This window comes from Lissotriton helveticus, chromosome 4_1, assembly GCF_964261635.1.
Source record: "Lissotriton helveticus chromosome 4_1, aLisHel1.1, whole genome shotgun sequence".
In the NCBI taxonomy this organism is placed as follows: domain Eukaryota; kingdom Metazoa; phylum Chordata; class Amphibia; order Caudata; family Salamandridae; genus Lissotriton; species Lissotriton helveticus.
The window spans coordinates 575,795,274-575,818,959 of NC_136063.1; the positions used below are offsets into that span (position 1 = coordinate 575,795,274).

The 23,686-nt window shown below is 41.1% G+C and overlaps 1 protein-coding gene across 1 annotated transcript in view; it reads right to left on the reverse strand.

The window, feature by feature from the left end:
* PREX2 (phosphatidylinositol-3,4,5-trisphosphate dependent Rac exchange factor 2) overlaps positions 1 to 23,686 on the reverse strand; it is a 1,276,790-nt gene that overhangs the window by 676,394 nt on the left and 576,710 nt on the right. Inside the window, exons 16-17 of the mRNA XM_078687188.1 lie at positions 11,608 to 11,680; positions 4,700 to 4,842 (exon numbers count right to left, since the gene is read on the reverse strand). Coding sequence (XP_078543314.1) covers positions 4,700 to 4,842; positions 11,608 to 11,680 — 216 coding nt within the window. The remainder of the gene's footprint in view (positions 1 to 4,699; positions 4,843 to 11,607; positions 11,681 to 23,686) is intronic.

Here is a 23,686-nt window from a genome sequence, read left to right on the forward strand (position 1 = left end):
CACTCACTTCCTCAATCATCATGTGAGTGTACTTTTTTTAATTGTTTGATTTAATACAATATGATCATTACTGTTCATGACATTCCTACAGATGTTGAACAAACATACATGCTTGTACAATGCCTTGTGTCTTTCCTTTGAGTTAATGTCTTCCACAGTTTTACTTCAATATTAAGTTATTCATTGCTTATTTATTTTCCATTCTACTCTCTTAAGGGCATTGCTTACCTGGGTCTTACAGATTTTAATTTTGTATTGAACATTTTTAACATTGAACCAAGAAAAAGAAAACGTATACAAAACATTTCCCAGGTTCCGTTGCTGTATGTTATCGTTCTGAATTGCCCTTCGGCTAGTAGTATGGTTCCCTTATTATTCTGACTGCTCAAAAGCCATGAATAGTTAGTCCCAAGTGGGGTATTTCCTACAGTCCCATGCTACTCTCTTTTTAACGCAGTGCTCTCAGTTGTTGTCCATTTAATCACATCTCTGACCCAACTATCTACTGGTGGGGGATCATATGCATTCTAATGCATGCCAATGTATCTTAGCTAAAATGAAGGCTAGGCCAATGCATTTCTCACTCCCCTCCTGCTCAAGATGGTAGCCCCAATAGCTATCACTCTCAGCTGTTCTTAACCTCCCCAACCAATGCAGTCGTTAAGTAGGTCACACCTGTCTTCCAGTAAGATGTCATTCCCAAAACTCCACACCATGTGAAAAAGATCACATCTAGGGCATTGTTGTGGGTCTATTGCTAATATCTGATTAAGGCATCTGGGTGTCAGCGAGGTACCATGTGGGTAATTAAATTGTGTATATTGTAACCATGCGTTTCAGGATCCTCCTAGTGTATGGTCCATCACCCTTTCCCATTCCTTATCTGTTAGTCTCCTGCTAACTTGTCATTCACACTTTTGTCATCAACAAAAACAAAGTACCTCTGACACTATCAATGAAATGTTGCTTGTGCCTCAGTAGTCTTTTTAATTAACACTGGGCTACATGTATTTGTAAATTCATTCTTCTTTCTATAGTTATCAAAAACGAGGTTCCCATCATGTTACTGTATTGTGCAGGTCCTGGCAAACTATTTTTAATCGGTTACTCTAAGTGTCTCCGTGTGCGCGTGCTGTAGTCCACCAAAGCCCTGCCCTGATGAAGACCTTCGCATGAAAAACTTATTTTGGTCCCACCCACAGAAGCTCCAACCAACGAGAGGCTTAGAGTAACCGATTAAAAATAGTTTGCCCCATAATAGGTGCACTAGAGCTGAATTTGTGATGCTCTTGACCAGAGTTTGTAAACAATTCTCTGACCTCTCCAGGACCTGTACAATACAGTACATTGAGGGCAAATTAAGATAAAGACCCAATAATGTATGTAAAATAGTAGGACTTTTGGACTTTGGAAAGAATATTCTTGTAAGAATCATTACAATTAGGATTGCTGATGTTTTTGTATGTAGTAATGTTTTGTGGTCACAAGTCACACACCTGTATGTTATGTAAATAGCATATATGTCACTTGTTTTGGTTAAAGGTTTTGATAAAAGTCGCTGAGGTACAAAAAACAAAAATAGAGGTGTATGTTTCAATGTGTAACGTGATGGGAACCTTGTTTTTGATAACTAAAGAAGGAAGAATGAACTTACAAATAAATGTAGCCCAGGGTTAATTAAAAAGACTACTGAAGCACAAGTAAAATTTCATTGATGGTGTCAGAGGTACTTTGCTTTTGTTGATATTAATATTGATTCTAACCTCTGAACTCCGTAAATTGAATCACTCCCCTTCTTTGGATTACCCACTTTTGTCATAGCGCTTGCAGTGCAAATTTAAGCATTATACTGAATTAGTTGTAAAACCATGACACCAATCAATTCCTGACACCCAAGTCAGCTGCATAGTTTATGTGTGGGATGCTCCTCTCTGCCCAGGCTCAGAGTTCCTTCATAATGCCCACTACTCTTCCATAGACTAAGAATTGCCCAGGTGGGATTCAGTCCCCCAATATTTCCTCCAGGGTCATCAACCTCCCTTCTTTGGAGCAATCACCATCATTCTGTATTCCTGCCTCTTCCCAACTTTACGCTTGCTCTTATATCAAGAGGAAACTTTACTGCATCAACCCATATAGGGGATTGGTTGGAGCATAGAGTGGTGTATTTCTGGTTTTATAAACCCACCTTTGCCGGCATCTCTTTGCAACTCTAACCAGTCTGAGTAACAGCATAAAATTAAGAATATTTTTTTATATTAGTCGATGAAGCATTCTCTCTAACCCAGGGTTTCTAAGCCCAGTTGTTGCTGATAAATTACACTTGTCTACCCACCTTGACAGCCATTGAACCCAGGCTACTAAATAGTATCACCTATAGTCGGGAGCCACTAAACCTCCTCCTTTTATTGGCATTTTTAATACATTGTCCAATTTCCAGAGCAACAAAGGCCAAGCCAGACTGGGAGGTTCATAAAGTAATAATAAGAGCCAAGGGGGGGTTATCTCTTCAACAGAGCTATTTGGCCCCTTACCAATATCGATAACGTTTTTCAGAACTGCACGTTGACCATCCAGACTCTTAGTACTGCCACGAGATTGCCTTCTGGCAAGTCCTCATTGGAGTGGTATATCCTAAGCCCCAGATAGTGGAAAGTGTTGTGAGTGGCAATTCCAGACCATGCACAACAGAACACCCTCTAGTAATGAGCCACCAAAAGCATGCCCAAAACGGTTTCTCATTCTAAGCAATGCTATAATATTACTTGCTATACTTTCTCAAAAATAATGAAGGACAAATAGATGACTCATTCAAAATGTCTTGTGACGTGTCACGGCAAGTCCTATTTGGCTAAGCAGTCCTCGTTTTGTGGCGACTCTTATCAAACTCGACTCCCTAGTGCAGTATAATGCTATGAAGGATTTTCAGGTTTTCAACATGGAGGAGAAGAAGCTTCAGGAGGCATATGAACATCTAACAGACAAATATCTAAAACAGCCTAAACACTTCTTATTATAACATAGCTGTACCACTAGCAACAGAAAGGCATCAAGCTTTTGAAACAATCTACAAGACAGGGAAGAAACAGACCTTTGTGAAGGGCTGATACAACAACCAGATCACAGTATGTTTATAAAACATAAGTGAATTGAGTCATGTTGGCATCTAGAAGACAGAGGGGCAGATTTATGAAGGCCTTGCGCCGCCGGTGCGTCACTTTTTCCCATGTTAAAAATGACGCACCGGTGGCGCAAGGCCTTCATAAATCTGCCCCTAAGTATATTAGAGTGAGGTAACTTGCACAACAATACTTCTTCACTTTTGGACACTTAATTGTACTTTGACTGTGCAGTATTAACTATTGGTTAATGTACACCTCAATGGAACAAAGATTTAGCTGTAATTTAAACAACCCTATAAGTAGAATGGCTTCTCAAGTGGTTTAGTATCCATGAAAGACTTCCATCATAAAGTGAGGTTTCTGCTAGAGAGGTATACAAAGAGACACAACAAAAGTCATCCTCCCTCCCTAAAAGACAGCGTTCAAAAATGGGGTAGGAGGAAAAACTTAAAGAGTACAACATGAGTGAAGGGCATTGCAATAATGAATATTGTAAATAGTAAGAATCATTATAGTACTCTTGAACAAACAGCAAGAGAGAAGTAAGAAAGCTCATGTTCCCAACACCCTGCAAGTAGCTAAAGACACATGCTTAGAATCAAATCCCAGAAATGCTCCACCTGACAGGACTCTCACATACATCCATGCTGTTTATGCACTGTACAGAGGAAAGAGGAGAACTTCTATAGAATTATACATTAGGTGAACTGTTCAAACTAGCCGACACCAGTATTGCAGCATGAATTGTGTTAGTAATGTGACGGGTGGGTGTCTCATATTCCATTTTAGACTCCGAGATTCAGGCAGCATAACACAAGATGTGTCCTGTGCTGTGATGGCAGCTTTTTTTTACAAAGATCTGCATCTATCCACAAAAGACAAAAAGGCTCTGAGGAGGGAGCCAGGAAGACAGGAGAATGAAATGATTAAATGTTATGCGGATTACCTAAGGTCTCCTCGAAGGAGGGGATGAGTGAATTGGGATATGACGGCAGCTCATTTGTATGATAGGGAGTTGTGTGCAGCTCTCTTGCTTTCGGCATCTAGCACAGAGAGAGGCGAGAAGCTGCAGGGCTGATGGAGGATACTATTTCTGAATTACATAGACTTCACTGGTCTCAATATAATTTTGAAACAAAATTTTTATTGAGCCACTTGGGCAAAATTACATCTTTGCACCCAAAGATTTTGTAAATTGCATTTTTAAATAGACAAGCACCAGTATAATCCATACTGTCCAAACTCAACTTATAAATTGCCTAGACTTTTTTTTTGGGGGATATCTAGCTAATGCCCTGCTTACATTTTTAGAGGTTCTGACAATTTGATGTTCTGTTACACACATGCACTACCACATGTGTACGTGAATGACATGGCACTTGTAACAACAATCCTTCCATGGATACTACAGTAATAGTGTACATCAGAAACAATTGCTAAAATGTGAAGAGTGATAACAAATTAAAGCATTAATGCCATGTGACTGTCATTCAATGTGCCATATAGTCTTGATAATTTGGTTGCATCCTTTCATGAATGCAGCTTCTACGTTAATTTGTGAACTGTAGTAAACTTACCAATAATGACCTTGCAATGACGTTTTCCACTACTTTCAAGTCATGCTTGAGCAGCCGGTGTTTCATGTTTGAGCCTTCCATCTCCTCATCCGCAAAAAACCGGAACAGAAGAGGTTCATCTTTAAATTCACTCTTTTCCAGCACTGTTAGACAAGTAAAGGAACAATATCAGAATGTCATAGGGAGTCAGACAGATTAATAATGTTTCTGTGGAGGAGATGTTATAAAGTGAACAATTCCCACAGCTGGTTGCATCGTTCTATCATTGCATGCAAGACCTGGCAGACACTCAAATCATCCATATCACTCGATGTTGTCACTCTATGTGGAGAACACTGGTAATCATTTTGCCAATCATGCCTGGTTTCACAAAGGAGGTGATTTTCGCTGAGTGATGCCTTTATAACTTATTTTGCTAAATCCATTTGGACTTCTTGTTTGCAAGCCAAAGAGTAAATCTTTATAATCTGAGTGGCTTCATCACGAAGCATGGCAACAAGGGTACCCCTACCATTACAATCCTCTCCTATTCCAGAATATCTGAAGGGCCTCAAAGTTGCCAATCATCTGTGAGGGACATGCCACTAACATCTATAGTAATTTTGGAGAACTGGACAATAACAGAACTGAAATGCTATATAATAGTGGATTCAGCTTTAAGTCCCTCACATGCTGCAGTGCCTCCTTGGATCTGGGTCTCTCCCAGACCAGTGCCCCTAGTGGATGCCATACCCACCTGGGGATATACACTGGTGTCTGATCGAGTCGCTTCCTCCCAGAAAGTGGCAGAGCCAGACCTGGTGTTCTGGTTGACACTCTCTGGCATGCAGACTGATCTCTGGGGCCCTATTGACTGCGTCCATGCCGATCAGGAATGGAGATTTCACTTTTTCACCAGCCATGTGGTCATAGACCCCGACACCAAGTGCGGGGAATCAGCCATACTCCTGCTATGGACCAGGAGGCAAAGCTGTAAAGTGTTCCCAGGTTCTAGGCAGCCAGCTGGCAGTGGGCCACAAACAGGAGCTGTAGATCAGCAGGGAAAGGCGCAGGCTGAAAGAACTGGCAGTGTATTATATCTGTTCTGAGAATGTAGTTGAGAGCTTGCCCTGTGTGTGCCAAGGAAGAAGGAGCATTGGTTGTGTTTTTAGGAAGTGTATTCTGAGACACGGCAATGGGGCTGCTCTGGTGTCTCCACACATGCAGACCCGGATGAGTGTTTTGTCATCTGTCTAGAGTACAGAGCGAGAATGGCGACAGAGGGGAGAAGAATATAGTGCTGAGAGAAAGACGACAAACTTTATCTTCTTTGTATGCGGTGAACCCCATTATTTCTAGAATAAGGGTGTGGTCAAGACTTATAACATGCTCATTCCAAAATGGTGATCTGTCCATAGGATGATATCTGAAGGTTCCAATCCAAGATGAAATAAGATCAATTTTCTGTAATGTCGGTTACAGTTAAACTATATATACGGAGGCAGTTCTACATGTAGGATTCATGCCAAGACATTAGCTCACTTCTTTTATGTTGAGTTCTTCGTCCTCTTGCTTCCCTTTTTGTCACTAAAAGTGCTCCTTGCCGCCGGAACTTTCTACTTGATTCTATTTCTGAAAACTGGCCTGGCTATTTTCCCCTTCCTGTTCATCATAAATCGTATGATGCTTTGCGATTCTCTTAATTTTTAATGCTCACCTTCAATCAAGGTTCAAGAGATTGCCAAGAAGGTTTGCCACTTTGTGGGTTTCCTTCTATTGTTCGACTCTCTCAAGTAGACATTGACTCATTTTAAATATTCTAAACTATGCAGAGTGTTCCAAGGGCTAGTGCTAGTCACACTTTTTGGACAATCTAGACGAGGACTCAACACACAGTGTAAGTGACCAGAACTCGACACAGTAGGGGACAAGGACTTCCATGCTGGAAGATAAGTATTCCAAATACATAAGTGGCCCTTGCATCAGATACACCTTTACATCCTCATGTCTTAAAAATAATTGCTGTCTTTAAAGGATGAAAGGGGAACAGTTCTACTATGCCATTAAATATAGAGAATTGTGAGAAAATGCCCCTTTTTGCATGGTCATCTCTATTTTTGGCTGAATTTTATTAATGATTTTTAGACTCTGCACACTGGGGCACTGCTGTTCAGTGCTTAGACCACTAAAACATGTGGCAATCTGTCCTCTAAGGTCATAGTATATGGTGTAGAAACAGGGCCGCTGGCATGAAGCGCTATATGACACCTTTGGACTGCAGCAATTACTGTACCTTGACTAGTGTAACAAAGGAAACCTGGATTCAGGCCTACCATAAAAGTGCACTTTGACATACTAAAATAGCTCCTTCTGACTGTTAAAAATGTACCTTTTAAATATTACTAAGTCACCCCTATGGAGGCTTTGTACAGTGGTGGCTCCTCGAGGGAGTGCTGCTGGGCGGTGGGGCGGGGTGGGGGGTAGTAAACTCCGGAATAGGGCCGAATGGAGTTGAGTAAAGAAAGAAATAAATAAAACGAATTACAGTGCGCACACTGCAACGCCAAATCGGTGATGCAGCACGCAATGTAATTTGTTTTATTTCTTTATTTCTTTACTCAACTCCGTTCAGCCCTATTCCGGAGTTTACTACCCCCACCATGCTCCTCCCCTGCCCTGCCCCCACCACCCCACAGAACTCCCTCGAGGAGCCGCCACTGGCTTTGTAGCCTACAAGGTAGGGTGCATAGCATTTAAAAGTGGGACATGTGGAAAATTAATAACTGCAGCACATACTGTGCCATCCACAAGTGTGATAAGGAAAACATGACTTCAGGCCTTCCCTTGTAGCCTGAGTGCTACAGTGTGACCTATTAATATAATTGGTTATGACGAGTAAAAGTCTCCCTTTTAAATACTAACACATCAACCCTATGTAGGCCAGTACCCTACAAGGTAGAGTGCACAATATTAAAAAGTGGAACAAGTAGAAACGTAATTCTACCATGTCTCTACAGTGAAAAGGTCCTAAATGCTATTTCATTGTGGCAAGGCTAGCTGTCCTATGAAGAAAACTAGAGTATAGATTAACATTCTAATACTGTATCTCAAGAATGGGACTAGCTAGAAAAATAATTAAACAACTATTTTTATTAGTTAATAAACTTCAAATTCAAGGTTGGAGTCAGATTTGCATTAAATATTTAGGAAAGGTAACTTTAAAAAAAAGTTACCTTTCCCTGCCTGAAGTTCCTGGAGGTAAATTTTCATTACCACTCTCACAATTCCTTGGCCTGAATGAGGTGTGAAATTTCTTCCAGGAGCTAGGCAATTGCTCACTGTGACGGATAGGGCAACCTGAATGGGCAAGGATAAATCCGTTGAACTCTACAGAACGGAGGGGGCCTGCCATCCTGTTGCCAGCACAATGTCAAATCATGACTGAAAAGTCTGCTTGAGTACAATATACCATTTTGGCGTACATGCAAAGGAGTAAACAGGCTGTCAGGACAATTGTTGTGTATTCCCTGACTAGTGCTTGAGACCATGCTTTTGTCATACTAGACATCTGTCTCCTGATTTGCTGTAGGTACATGGCCTGCTTGAAACTGGATTTTGGTGTTAGTTGTGGGTGGATACTGGTGAGTTCTATAGTCCACGTCCCCACACACCCAAGCCTTCAAAGCCAAAGTTTAGTGTGGCTGAAGACTTTAGCGATCTTAGATGTCCCAACACATTGCAATTAGGGCCTGTTTGCAGTAAGCAAACAGGACCAACTACAAAAGTATGTAGACCATTGGCCTGGGACCATCTATTCCATTGGTAAGAGCGGGACTATGAGTGTCTTAGAATGTCCCCCAAAATGTCCATACGGTCTGCTTCTAGGCTTCTGCATTGGAGAACCTTAACGACTGTCTAACAGGCAAGAAATTATTGTGGGAAACAAGCTACTCCATGCTGGCTCTTCTTGGGCAACTGGCTTCAATTCAAGGGGCCAGTACGTCTAGCAAAATCCAATTCATGTGCTCTGTCTGAGTGTGATTTTGTAGATAATGAGTTATTGCTAGTCTGAATCTAATTAAACTGTTCTCAGGGTCTAGTTACTTTTAGGAGGGAAGTCTATCTGTCTATCTGGGGTGTAAGAAGTTCTGCTCCCAGGTAACCTGGGCCATTACGGGTGCTTTTAATTCTTTGCAAGAAAATATAATTTCAGAGCTATTAAAGTGGTATTGCTCACAAGCATGAGCTTGCCTAATTTTCTGCCACATGCCTGTGGAACAAATGCATTTTAGATCAAAATGATAGGACCACTGCTTTGCACGAGTTGCACCTCTATTATCTATGATCTATGCTCATCGAGGTAATGCAACCAGTTCGGATCTTCTATTTCTGCTCACCATCAGTTGGAAGAAAGGGACAGTGAAAGCATTTTTGTACCACTTCACGCTTGTACTGATTACTAGATATCCAATGTCTTCATAGGCAAACTGAAGCACACTTAATAGGCACCCCATGTTTAGGACCAGCTATCAAACATTTGCAACAGTAGTTCTTTGTTTCCAGTTATAGAATTCCTCCCTGCATGACTAGTCACTTTGAGGCATGGAGAAAGCTATGAATTTATTCAGCAGTGTGGGAGTCTGGTTGGCTAAAGACTGCAGTTATCCCATATTCTTTGCATTCAGCATGAATGTCAGTTATTGGTCGCCAATGAAAAGCAGCTGTCAACCCTAGCTTTCCCTCTAGTGCCCCAGCTACTGCCTTTGCTGCAGGTTCATGTCTAGATTTAGATGTTTTACTCATGTTTTGTTCAGGTTTGTGGGTTCCACAATGACCTGACCAGAATAGATGATGTACTGTCATGATACTGTGATTTTAAGGAGCAGAACAGATACGTGAGCTTTTGGCTTCTGACAGACCCTCTACTCCATCCCCAGCTGTACCTTTCAGATGCAGTTAGGGATTTCTCTAGCAATATCTTCCTGGTCTTAATACTATAATCCATCCAAAAAGGTGTCAGCAGTCCATAATGACTCCCTGCAAAGATCTTAACACTACTGCTCCTCTACAATGTAGTGGACATTTAGTGCTTGGCAGCTAAGCTGGCAAGAAGCAGGAATTTGTTGCTCATAGTCTGTACTGTGGGTTTCTGGTGAGTAGGTTAGTGTGGGTCAGGGGCAACCAGGCACACATGTACGAAAACAGATGGGGATGATAGTAACTGCAGTATGATATCAAGGCTGTATTGTGGCCATACAACATGTCATAAGCAATAATCATAAGGATGGTTCAGTGCGATAAAACTTCACTGCTAACTTACGCAGTGACGGGAAGGTCACACTTTTGAATTCCAATTCTAGCAAGTCTGAGTCAGTAAATGGAGTACCATTAAACAGGGAATAACAACATCTTTAATTTACAGCACATAGAAAATGAAAGGGTGTTGTATGAACAAAACAGGTTATTATTATTAACAGATAAACATCACAAATCATAATCCACAATGACTCTTTAATTCATCATTCTATGTAAGAAAATAATAACTATATAGAGTGCCACTAGAGGGTTTACTAAATACAGTACTAATGCACTTCCTCCACATTGTCTAGGCCTGTCGGTGTGCATTTGGGACCCTTAAAAAGTTTTGTCTAGGAGGCTATGATGGTTCTTTGAACAATTTTGGAAGGAGCTAAAGAGGTGCCGCTCTAAAGAACACTGAAGTAAGAGTCTACTACTGCTCCCAAAATCCAGCTTCCTCGTCAAACGCTTGTTAACTATATCTTTGCTTTTGATACAGTACAAAGCACTTCACTGCCTTTTGCCTAGGATTGTGCTATGCAAATAGCACATACATGCATGCTTTCATACATGTAAGAAGGACATGTGAACAGAACACAGTGGGTATAAAAAGCTGCTTGGAGTAGCCTTGCAGCAGAGAACAATTCTGAGAAAAGGACAGAAAGAAGAAGGACACAAATGAGTATAGAGCGAAGCAATTCTCCAAATGAGGCTCAAATCAAAAGCTAGAGTTTAGATGTCTCTGGGGTCAGTAATCCCCGTGCACATTTCAGGGTTTTGGCTACTATCATGAGGACGAGCAGAGCAAGGAATCAGCCTATCCCCTCGATGAGTCAGCTGAAGTGTGCTGGAGTTACCAGTTGGCAGGTCCTTATACGCCATCCTGTCCACTGTTGGAAGGGTGCCTTCCAACAGTGATAGCCAATCTCCAAGAACTGAGGGCTACTCAAAGCACAGCTCCACAGAGCTTAAACAAGGAAGCACCCTTCCTGTGGGTAGAATATTTTGGAGCTTTCCTGTGATACCAAGGGCATAATCAAGCAACACCTAATTAGATGCCCTGTTCTACTTCATTGTCCATTGTCTTTCTCAGTGAGGCCGGCAAGGATCTCCAATAGATGTTCTACCTACCCAGGGTGCTACCCTGCTCAGTGAATGTGTGCCTTTCCTTGGAAAATGTCCAGAGCTGTACCAAAGTGCTTGTGGACCTTCATCAGTGTGTAAGTGCCTTTCACCCTCGACCATGATGGGGAGGAGTATGGCTATGTGTTCCGAACCAGCACAGTGGTTGGGGTACCTGGCATCACAAGTGGGGTATGTAGTTTCATGGTTGGCCCTTGAACGGCTGGTTCCAACCTACAAGCTTGTCAGTGCCTAAGTGTCACTCCTGGAAGGAATGCATCTACAGAATAAGGTGTGGGGGTGCCTCTTCATAGAATCCTTTTAGAATGTAACAGCTTTGAATATCAGTGAACTTTGATTTTTCCAAGATGGAAGTTCAATTACAGCGAGATTAAATAACATATAGAGCCACAACATGGGGAAAAATATAGTTCACTTTATGAATTATTCTTTCAATCTTTCAATGGGAGCTGAAAAGCTATTTTGATTGCTTCTCAGATTGCTCTTACCGTGGTGCATAAAGCCATTGTCACAGAGTCCTACTCCTAAGATGATTGCTTCCTCTCTTGTGCGGCAGTCCCCCTGGTAAAGACACAATACTTTATTTATTTACATTTCTTCTGAAATTGTCAATGTGCTTTGCATTTCTTGAAATGTTATAACTCTATTTTAATGCTTCTTCTACTACTGCCCATTATAAAAGCAATGTAATCTATATTGAGAGGGTAATTTTAACTAGGGTGGTCAGACAGCCCACCCATAAGAGTGGTTGATAAAATATCTATGACACACTGGAGAAGGACGCTGCACTACATGTAATGATCTGCATTGCTCTGGCTGGACATTTTCTCTCGAAGGGGAGCCTGTCAATCATGGTGGGACTTCTACTACCAATGCACCTACAGGAAATGTGCCTACAAAGTGCATTCCAATAACTACATTAGAAATGTCCTTGACATGCTGGAGGTTTTCTTTCATCACATGAGTGACAATTTTGAGTTATTCTGTGATAGACTGCCATTGTTTACAGGTTGGTCAATCGCAGAGAAAATACACCACTGAAGATGGTGATCATCTTCGTCTTCATCTCTACTGCTGACATGGCATTCCTAGTGACAAAGACGACTGCAGCACTGCCACTGGGAAGTTTGTTTTTTCCCACCCCTCGAAATGGGGAGCAGGAACACTCACAACAGTAATTTTTGTGGGATATTCACTTATCAATCACCTCTAAATCAGTCTGTAAATATAGACACCTTAATTGAACAAAATAATTACTAATATGCACATAATACTTGACGTTGTATGCACTGTAAAATACAGTGGTTATGAATGGAGTTACTATGATTTGCTAAACTAGTTTTGGTTTTTGTTAGGGAAGACAATACATTATTCAAAATATAGAGATTAGTATTTTCTTACTTGCATTATGATGTCTTTTAATTATTAGACCTTGAGGAAGGAGGCAATTTCCAATTTTATGGGGTCAAGTTGAGAAAGTTCATCCTCCAGACTGATGCTTTCACTGTTTAAGATTGGTGCATTTCAGAGTGGTAGCAGTCAGGATATATTTTATGGCCCAAGATGGACAATCAGTCACAGATATTTGGGTTGCTTGCTGCACAGCGTTTTCAAGAACATACAGCAGTGTCTACATATAGACTGAACAATAGCTAGTGGTAGTGAATGCAGGCAAGGGAGACGTCACTATCTAAATGTTTCCTTTTGTTGTATTTTGGGCAAACAGCTACATTCTGGACTAGCTGTAGAGTTAATGTTTTACCTCTTCAAACCCTGTGTAAATAGTTATAGATGTCCTGCCCAGAAAAGATAGATTTGTGGGGTCTTAAGGAAGAAAGTCATGATCAGTTTGAGATCAACTGGCCGCATATTTTGCCAGGATGTTATAAGGGGAACATTTCATACCTATATCATTTTTGTCTCTAGGCTTTGTACTGTTATGGATTTCTATTCCATTACAAATGGCGAGTGCCTTATCAAGTTCTGTGCATGTAATGGCTGCATGAATAGTGGCTGAAGGAGGGTTTTTGATTGGATGAATGCATAGGTGTTTGTGAATAATTATAAACAATGGCTGCTTTGACAATTGTCTAATTGGTCAAAATGTGTCTGGTTAGAGAATTAGATAGTGTGCATGGGAAGTTCAGGATTTAGTAAAGAAGTGTGAGGATTTAAGATGAGAGAATGTATCCTTTGTTAGGGTTTGTATTTGAATATTAACCTGGAATTTTATCTGCTGTCAGATGCTGTTAACAGGTGTCATGACAAATGGTGTGATTGCTATAATGGCTAAGAAGTTCACATCTTATATACATATATTTCATGAGCACCAAGATGCTACAAATATGTAAGAAATATGAGGCAGTGACTCATGAGTCTGGGAAAGTATATGTGTATGTTACTTTGGTTGAACTCATAATACATTAAGTCGGTTTATTGACTGTAATTTGTTAAGAAACAGTGAAGCTGGCACATGGAAACAAGGTGGCTTAGTGGTTTAGCTTTATTTTAAATATGCATAGAGTATAAAATATTTTGGTTATGGTTAAAAATATGTATGAAATGTTTATTTATTTTTATGACAGTTTCGGTTTAAATCATTCTCTTGGGACACCGATGATAAATACGTTTTTGTCTTTTCTTAAAACAACAAGGATAAGTTTTAATAAGCAGTAGGACTCAAGCCACATGAACATGCATCTTCGTACGAGGGCCTTACGACAATCTCTTTCTAATGGTATTTGGACGAAATATCAAGTTTATAATATTGTGATACAGAAATATTGTAAAACAAAATTGTTACTTGAGAAAAATTGTGATACAGAATATCATTGCTAATAATATACATTTTGGTTAGTAAGAAATATTGTTTTCAAACATTGTTTTTTTTAATATCATTTTTATTATTATGTTGTCAAAAGTATGTTGGTAATATTGTTAGTTTATTTGACATTTATGTTAAGAAAAGTGTCATTTTAAGTGTTTTAACTAATTTATTTTGAAATGTAATTAATCAGTAATTTTAAGTTTAGTACCCATATGTCGAGTTTGTAGTGGAATAGGACGGGATGTTAACTACATTTCAATTAATTCAAATGTATTAATGATTGATTTTCATTTATTATTAATAACGTTAATTGTTTCATTTTCTGTATTTTTTTATTTTAATGCATATTGTAATTTTTTTATTACTTACAGTAAGTTATATTTTAGTAGTGGGTTGTTGGGCTTGTAGGGGTATGGGGTGGGAAGATAATTACATTATAACTAATTTAAATGTAATGGTAAGTATTGTTTAATTGTAGATCAAGCCTTTCAATGATAAATATGTTATGCTGTAATTGTTAGTTTATACAATTTAAAAAAAAATAATAATAGTATGTTACATTTAAGTAGCATGTTGTTGGGTTTGCAGGGGATTAGGGTGAGAAGGTAAATAAATCAGAATTAACATAATTTAAATGGTATGTGTATATTTGCTGGACATTCGTTATTAAATTGACTATCAAGTATGTTAGTTGTTTATGTGAATGAATGAATGAATTTATACCTGTGCTACGCAATCAAATGATGGACGGAATATTGAATGAATCATACATTCACCCCCAGTCAAGAGATCTGGTTTATCCATCGTTCTTCTGCTCACCATGCCACCCCAGTTTAGACCCAGCCATATACAAATCAGCCTTGAACCTGTGCCTCATGGGAACCGTCCAGACCGAGCTGCCACACCAGGTCCTCCCTGGACTAGAAACGAGCATCCTGGGACCGGTTTCAGGGTATGTCACCCTTCTTCAGCCAGGCTAGCTTGAATCCAGTGGCACAGTGAGAAAGGGACCCACGTCTGGGCATACCCATCGCACATAGGGGGAAAAGTGCTATGCCAACAAATGATGGACGGAATGCTTAATGAATCATACATTCACCTCCAGTCAAGAGATCTGGGTTAAATCCATTGTTCTTTTGCTTACCATGTCACCCCAGTTTAGACCCAGCCATATGACAATTGCTGTAACACAATGAATTTATTCATGATCAAGTACTTAAAATCATTACATGAATCAACACACACAATATTTCCTAAGTACAAAAATGAAGTTGTTAAAACCATATTGGGAATCTATCAAGAATAATATCCATAAGGGGAAAGTCATTACAAAAAGGCCACAGGCTTACACCACTTCTTAACAAACGGCAAGTTCAGAGAGTTAAAAAAGGCAAAAAAATACAGAGTGCAGTTATTGCATCTTGAAGAATGGCAAAGACCAGATTGTCTTTATGTATGTTCTTTAGGGCATGGGAAACGTAACTGTTTATCAAAAGTGCCAGTGCAGGGAATCCAAAGGACTAGAGGATGGGCAAGGGCTTTGGACCCTTGGTGGGGCGATAGTTTGATGGGCTTTGTGTGTGGCACATGTTGAGCCTAATCCACTGGCTCCCACATGTAACAATTAGAGTGCTGATCGAAAGGCATCCACGAATTTCCAAAGCCTTTCTAAGATCAAATAGTGTTTGAAAAACACAAGTCCACAGCTTTTCTACAGGGTCTTATTTCAGTGGCGAGGAATAGGGGGACTAATATGGCGATGGCGATCGCTGGCAAGTTTGGGAACCGCAAGTGGAGCCAGGATTTTCGACGAGTTACACAGTCTTCATGTGCTTGCCTCACCCTCCCTTGCCCAAGATGGATTGAAGTTCAAAATTTGGTAGGGCGCGCAGCCAGCCGGATGTATCGGATTTTCCTGTGTGTGTGGACTGCAAGGGCTTGATTTAAGCATGGCTGTGCTTTTCCTGCCATGTAGAAATCATTTGGTGCTTCAAAGATAGAACAACGATGGATACTTTCTGTGTCCAGTTCTAGGGACATTTTCTAAACCTGTGAGTTCACAGTCTTTTTCCATACTATAAAAAGTATGTCAGGGCGATGTAGGTTAATGACTTCGATTTTCAACTTGTTGATTGCCTCAGCTAGATACACTTGCCAAGGGGCAATCCCTCCTTCGAAGATCGCTTTGAGTTGTGCCTTGAGTGTGTTCTCAGGGGCCCGCTGGGTCCTATGTAGTATTTTAGTAGGTCCCCTTGGCATTCAAGATCCATTGTCCCAAGGCCTAGTTTCAGTGTCAGCCTCACTCTTCAGGCTTGCCGAGGTGCTTGAAAGATTTTTTTGTAAGCTGAAGTTAGAATGTTCTTAAATAGTGTTACCAGTGCATCATGAAATGCTATGATAAGCTAGGATAAGTTTCGTTTTCAGAACTTTTAACATAGGTTCGGCATTTGGCCTTTGCAAGTAGCTGTTGAGGAATTTTACGCTGCGAACAACTCCTGCGCCCTAAATTTTAAGATGCTTCAGGTGGGCCATTAGTTTGGCCCCATCAGTGAACCAAACACCTATGTAGTTGTAACTTGCAACTATGGTTATTTGTAATTCCCCAGGCTGCCAATGTGCTTGTTTCTTGTGAGGATATTTTACGAAAATGATGATTTTGGTCTTGCCCTGGTACACCTGAAGATTGTTGACCTTGTGAAACCTATGGTGTGAGTCAAGGGCTCTCTGTAGACCTGATGTGGTGTTGTCCATGATTACTATGTCATCTACGTACTGTAGGATTGGGAAGGTTGACCATACCTGGGTGTGACTAGACTAGCACCTTCTATTGCTTTGCCCAGGTTATGTTATGTTATATTAAGAAAATGTATACAGCGCACAGCTACTCACAAGAGTTTCACCGCTCTAAAGACAAGGCATCACCTACATATGAAATGTATACAGATTGTGTGAAAAGCCAAGTTTCCAGTTTCTATTTAAAGAAGGGAAGGTCCAATGTTAGATGCAATTCCCTGGGGAACTTGTTCCAGTTAAGTGACCCAAAATAAGAGAATGATCTGCTGCTCGCTCTGAGCCAGCAGATACGTATAACTTCTAGACCCATGTCCCCTGGTATACAGATATTATAGCGTTGAGGAGCAAGGGGGAATTTTTCTCACTGCTTGCCGCGAAACACCCTGTTGAAAGCTAAACTGTAATCAACAAAACAACTGAACAATGGCGGTTGTTTGCTATGTGTTGCTTGGTGAGACAGGTAACCTAGTGCTGTAACATTGTGGAACTTTCCGGCCTGACACCAGAATGAAAGTATGGATGGATGCTGTCTTCTGTCACCCAGGCTTCCGGGTCTTCTAACAGGTTACATGCGTATACCTTTGCTTCCAAGTCTAGACGGGCAAGTAACTGGTAGTTTCCGAATTTAAACAATCTCCCTTTTTGTGAATTGTGTCAAGAATGGACCCTCTCCATGAGTTTGGAACCTTGGCAGTGCTAAAGGTGTGGTTGTAGAGCAGTATGTGTATCCCAGCCCAGAAATCCTGTGAAGCTTTAAATACTGAAGCGAGGAGGCCATTAGGAATGGGGGCACCATCTCTCCTCCCTTTTTGTATTACGGTGATGTTGGAGGCTTCTGTATGAAGAAAGGATGACAGTGTGTGACAATCTACTGCTGCAACTGTCTGGTTGGTCTCTATTTCAGTCGTTTGATCGTCCGTGTATAAGGGTTGGCGTAGGTGTGCTTGGTCTGGGCGAAATGACTAAAGCTGTTTATGTGCTTCCAAAAGTGGTAATGATTTTTCCCTTATTTTTAATTTAAAAAATAAATAAAATCTTTGTCCCAATTTGCCTCAGACCTCTTATAAACAAACCAGCTGTCCGTACCAATACTTAGCAAGCCAAGAAAAATAGGCGTTGTAGATGTCATTGCCCCAAGAGAAGAGGGGAAGAGGTTACTCTTCTACTAAGCCCACAAGATCCTGATGGACCCCTATGTTGGCAAATATGTAGGGGGGGTGCCCAACGTGGTCTGAAAAGTGTCAAGGAGGCATAATCATAGGACCATATGTATCACCATGTTGGTCAATTCCTGACCCATTTCCACAACAAGTCCCAAAAGGCAGTCTTTCTCACGCTACAACTTCTGGACAGATCTATCTTGGATGTCTCAACCATCGACGTCAGCCAGTCAGACTGCAAGGCAGGGGAGAGATTCAAGCCAACGCTTGCATATGTGCCTCCTAGCAAACAAAATGGCATAGAATAAAAGAGATTTAGCAGACCCGGCGACTTGGTTGGTAAGTCCAAAAATTATAAGGGCCAGGTCTATTGGGATTGGAGCTCCCAGAATACCCTCCATTGTCCTACGAACTTCTTCCCAAAACAGAGCAATGGCTGGGCAGTCTTTAAACATATGTACATCTGAGGCTTCAGTTAGACCACACTTCCTGCAGCTGACCTGGGACCCATTTGAAAACTAAGACAGCTTTAAAGGGGAGAGGTAGGCCCTATGCAGAGTGAATAGATTGTTTCTCCTCAGCCAGGCAGGTTTAACTATGCTCAAAAGAGACTTGAATGAATTCTGCCAAAGTTGATCACATTGTTGATTTGGAAGATGTTTACTCCATATAGATTTTTCTCTTGTACGGTGGAAAATATCTATAACCATTCTTCCTCAATTTTTAAAAAATCTTGTTGCCAAACGATCCGAATATGGGTCGCTCTGTATGCTGTAGTAGTTTGTCACGCGATGTTTTTGTCACCTTGTCCTTTGGCCTCCAAGGCTATTAGAAGATTGGTCTTACTTGAGGCCAGTCCCTTCATTGTTGTTTAGGAGGCAGTTGGCTGATTGGGGAGTCTTCTTCTCAAAGTAGGTCTCAGTCCTACCCCCAGGGTTGTGCGGAGGTCTGCTACAGGATTATCCCAGTGATTCAGTGGGGTGAGTGCGCTGAGTGACGTGCCGTGGCCTCTTTGATACGATCATGTTGCTTAACTTTTTGCTGCTTTGCTCAGGTTGTCTTTCCATTAAATTCTGGGGATAACTTTATGTTGTTTTTCCCCCGTTGATTCTCCGAGCAGGAATAATTGAGGCGAGGTCTTAATGTCTAATTGCAGAATTGCTCGTAAAGGTCTGTGGTCACTTTCTGCCCAATCATCTACTTCGAAAGTGCTGATCTTGGGTGTCAAGTATGCGCTGATGAAGATATAGTAGGTAGTTGTTATGTTCCTGAAAATGGGAAGAATGTAGCATTGCAGTTTACTTGTTTCTTTTAGAGTTTGCAGGGAGGCTAGGCTGTGGTTTTTTAAAACACTCTGGAGTGAAACATCCTCAGAGGTTGGTCTGGTTGTTTTTGGTTGAAAGCCCAGGGCCCTGAGGTTAAAGTCTCCAGCTATGATTGGCGTATGAGAGTTGTATTTGTTGAACAGCTCTTCAGTTGTGGTAATTAGAGTGTTTATTGTCTGTTTTTCTGGTGCTGCGCCATGTTGACAGAGCAGTATATTGGCAGCAATGGGAGTGGCTTGAGATCACATTTTAGGCCTTTGTTAAGCAAATATTGGAGTGTGTGTGTTAGTGGCTATTGCAGTGTCCTCTATTTTACAGTCGTGTTTAGCGTAGAAGGAAAGTCCTCCTGATAGTCGAACAAAGATGTTAAGTTTTATTGCTGGTGAATGAAATTCATAACAGCCTAGCAGTGTGGCTGACCCTATGGCCCAGGTCTCTTGAAAGCATGGGATCTCTCCTTTGTGGAGGTAGTCAAAGGCTGAGTTGTCCTCAGTAATTTTCTTGAGGGTGCCACATTCCATGAGATAATTGTTAACTGAGGGCTGGAGATTGCCATCTATGAGAGATTGGTTTGTGTCCAAGTATGGGTGCTGTTAGGAGTGTAGTTGGTGGTGCTCGCCATTCACAATCCTCATAAGCGATCCTGGAGTGTACAACCCTCTGTTCATTAGTGCATGATATTTGAAATATGTTATGCTTCTCTAGTTCAGCTTGGTGTTCAAACGTGCAATGGGCACTGTCTGTCCCTCGAAGTATGGAGTTGGTCCCTTGCTTTAGGTCATGGGCCTGTAGCGCGTGTGGGTACTTTTCTGGATGATTTTGTTTAATGTCTATTTCCCATTCCGCAAACAGGGTGCTATCTTGAGCATAGCGACCTGGTAAGGTTGTTGGTGCATGATTACCAAAGTTGACTCTCCATGAGTGTTGTCAGGGAGTTTTTGGAACCTAACCCAGCCGAGATCATCCAAACGCATATGGGCCAGAGATGGTACGTGTTTGAGTAGTCAAAGAATGTTGCCCCTGTCTAAAATATCATGTTGACCTTTAATATGGTATTGCGGTAAGTGCTATCTCGAGGTTGCCCTGGATAGCCTATGTATGTGTTGATATTCAGGCCCAATGTGCAAGGGGGGCGTTGATTGGGTTGGTAATCGAGACTCCCAAGGTTGGGGGCATGTTTTGAGTAGGTTTGAGGGAATGATGGGCTGGCTGTTTGGGAGTGTGCTTTTCTTATTTGGGGCCCAGCCTGAGTGCCCACTGGTATCTGTGCATGACTCAAAGTTTAGTGTAGCTTGATTGCTTGCATCCCCCTTTCCATGTTTAGAGGGTGGAGGGTTGTCTTAGGGCCTGATCTTACTACAGCGAGGTATTTCCTTTTCTTATTTATCATTGAGAGAGGAGTTGTCTGAGGGACTGATCTTGTTACAGTGAGATCTTTTGTGCTGTTAATGCCCAACATGGGGGTGAACATCAGGTTCAACTGGTCAGAGTCACGTTCTGCAAATGGATTGCGATTTATTTTGGTAGTTCCCAGCATCACCACTCTTTTGGCCATTGTGGCCATTTTATGTTGTTTCTATAGTTTTTTTCTTTGCTCTCCTGGAAAGTGACACAGCTGGCTATGTTAGACAGGGTTTTACCTCCTTTTTGTCCCATCCTGTTAGCTGATCGCTGGCGCTGAGGCTACTGTCTATGTTAAGAGGTGATTGATATTGCAGGGATTTCAAAGTCTAAGTTTGACTGGAATTAAGAGGGGACTATCTGTTAAGGTGATTGTTGAGGATGAAGTGTCCCTTCTGTGTCTTCCACTACCATGTGTTTATTGGCCCACGTGTGCAGTGGGCTTGCTGTCCACTGAGAGGTCACCATTCATTTGACCGTGGCAACGAGTTTGGTTAGTCGATGATGGATGCGCATGAGCACGGCCTGTCTTCTAAATTGCCTTGGATTTTGGCATCGATAAGGTCCACCTTGGCACTCACTACTTCAGGTGTCATTTGGCGACACCACATCTTTACCGCCTATATTGCTTGAAGAACTTAAGGCATGTGAATTGCCTTTGGCGTGCGAACCCTGGAAATACTGCATGATGAAGCCTGTTGCTGTGATGTTAGAGGGTGCTTTGGGGCCTGGACATTCCTGAATGGGGGTCTGCAACCATTATTGAATTGCTGGAGTGCCTCTGTGTGCTCTGGGTGGTTACTGGTCTGGGGGAGACTTTCCCCTCAGTTGCCAACTTTGACCGTGGGCAGGGTTTCATTTTTTGCATTTTGCTGCTGCTTTTCCCTGAGCTCCCCACACCAGGGAGGCGTGCAGTGCCCGGAAGGCGATTGTTGCCGGCTTTCCAAATTCCTGGTGGCTACTTTAGGCCGACTGTTGTAGCTTGTGGCAGGTTGTGTTAATCAGTGGAAATTCTAAAAGTACTGAAAACACTGTGGGTGCAGTTGACACTCTGGGATGAGTCGCTTGGTAGAGGGGGAACCCTATGCAGCTTGAAGTTGGCTTGTTACGGGCTTGGTGAGAACGGGGCTATGTCCAGGTGATGACGATTTATTTCCCCTTTTTTGCTTTCTCCTTTAGTGAAGATGATGGCTAGTGTGTCAGGAAGTGAGGTGGGGTAGCTCACGGAGAGTGACAAACCTCATTGGAACCAGGTCTGACCGTCTGTCTTCCCCTCTGGCTCAACCCTACGGCCGTAATGCTAGCAATGCTGCACACCTCACACTCACAGCCACACTTCACTGTGGCCAACCCAAAACACACTGCTCTTTGCTAACGGCAGGCCTGGTGGTCCGGGGGTGATCTGAAAGTGAGCAGTGGTTGGAAAAGGGTTTGGAGGGCCCGCTGGAACAGTGGGCGGGGGAGCGAGAAATCGCAGCCCGGGTGTTGCGGCCTACTTGTTTCAGGCTTGTGAGAACGTAGCTGGCGGACTGGCCCTGCCACTCTTTTACCTTCTGGTGCGACCTCCACGTTGTTCCAGCATCCCTGGAGGGCTCCCCTCCACCTCACTTCAGTCACGGTTGCAGCCGTGGTTATGGCCACGACAGGCTCTGGCCGAGGTGCACCCCCGTGCATCTGCACTCCCTCAGTGCAAGTGCGAAGGCGTCTCTGCGTATATGTTTAATTGTTACATTATATTTAAAAATCTTGTTAATATAAGTGTATATTTTTGTTTTTATTTTATCTTTATTTACATTATAACTGTTTTTATATTTATTTTATTTAGAGTTAATATGTTCTATGTAGTTTGATTTATTATGTTTTATTCTGTTTTAAAATAGTTTTAATAAATATTTTAAACTTTAATGTTATATGTAATTCTTTCAACATCGAACTCTTTCCTGCTGTTGCTTAGGCAGGAGTGGGAATAGTAAATCTAACCCCTCCGAAGTCCAATGCTTTCCCTACTGTTGCTTAGACTGGAGTGGGAGTAGTAAATCTAACCCCTCCAAAGCTGAACACTTCCCAAACATTGCTTAGACTGCAGTAGAAATAGTAAACCTAATCCCTTCTAAGTCCAACGCTTTCCCTACTATTGTTTAGACTGGAGTCTGTTGCTTAGGTTGGAGTGGGAATAGTAAATCTAACCTCAGAAGTCCAACACTTTTCCTACACTTTTCCTACTGCTGCTTAGAACTGAGACCCTTCTGAAGTCCAAAACCTTCCCTGCTGTTGCTTAGATTGGAGTGGGAATATTAAATGTAACCCCTACAGAATCCGGTGTTTGCCTACTAATGCTTAGCCTGGAGTGGGAATGGTAAATCTAACCCCTCGGAAGTCCAACACTTTCCCTACTGTTGATTTAAATGGAGTTTTAATATTTTTATAATGTTTTTATTGTTATCATTTGTTTTAGAAATGTTTCTGTTATTTGTATAGAATAGCTTTTCACAATATTGGTTATTAAATATTTTACATAGATATTGTTTTAATTAATTTTCTGTTACACAAAAATGTAAGCTTATTAAAATATTATTAATGACATTGGATAAATTGGTTTTGTTTTCAAGTGTAATGTATTCTACAAAAAATACATTTTATTATAATATATTACTTTTAATATATTTGTAAGTTGTCATTTTGTTGGTTTATATATATATGTTTGAGAATTTCTCATTTATTTTACTGTTAATACTGGAAAATTAAATATTATACAAATTGTTTATTTAAAAAGATATATATATTACATACATACATTTTTTAATACTATATCAATATATACTTTAAAAAACATACATTAAATTAAATAAAAAATATTTTAATGAGTAAAATGTTCAAAATATACTATGTTTACAATGCACTACTTTTAAGACATTTACTAAAAACACGTCCGTTTTGGTAAATTTTCTTGTAAACAATATTTATGGCACAATATCTTTGTAATTTACATTATAAGTGTACGGCCACAATATTGTTGACAAGGATATTTTTGACACAATATTTCTGTGTTCTGATATTTTTG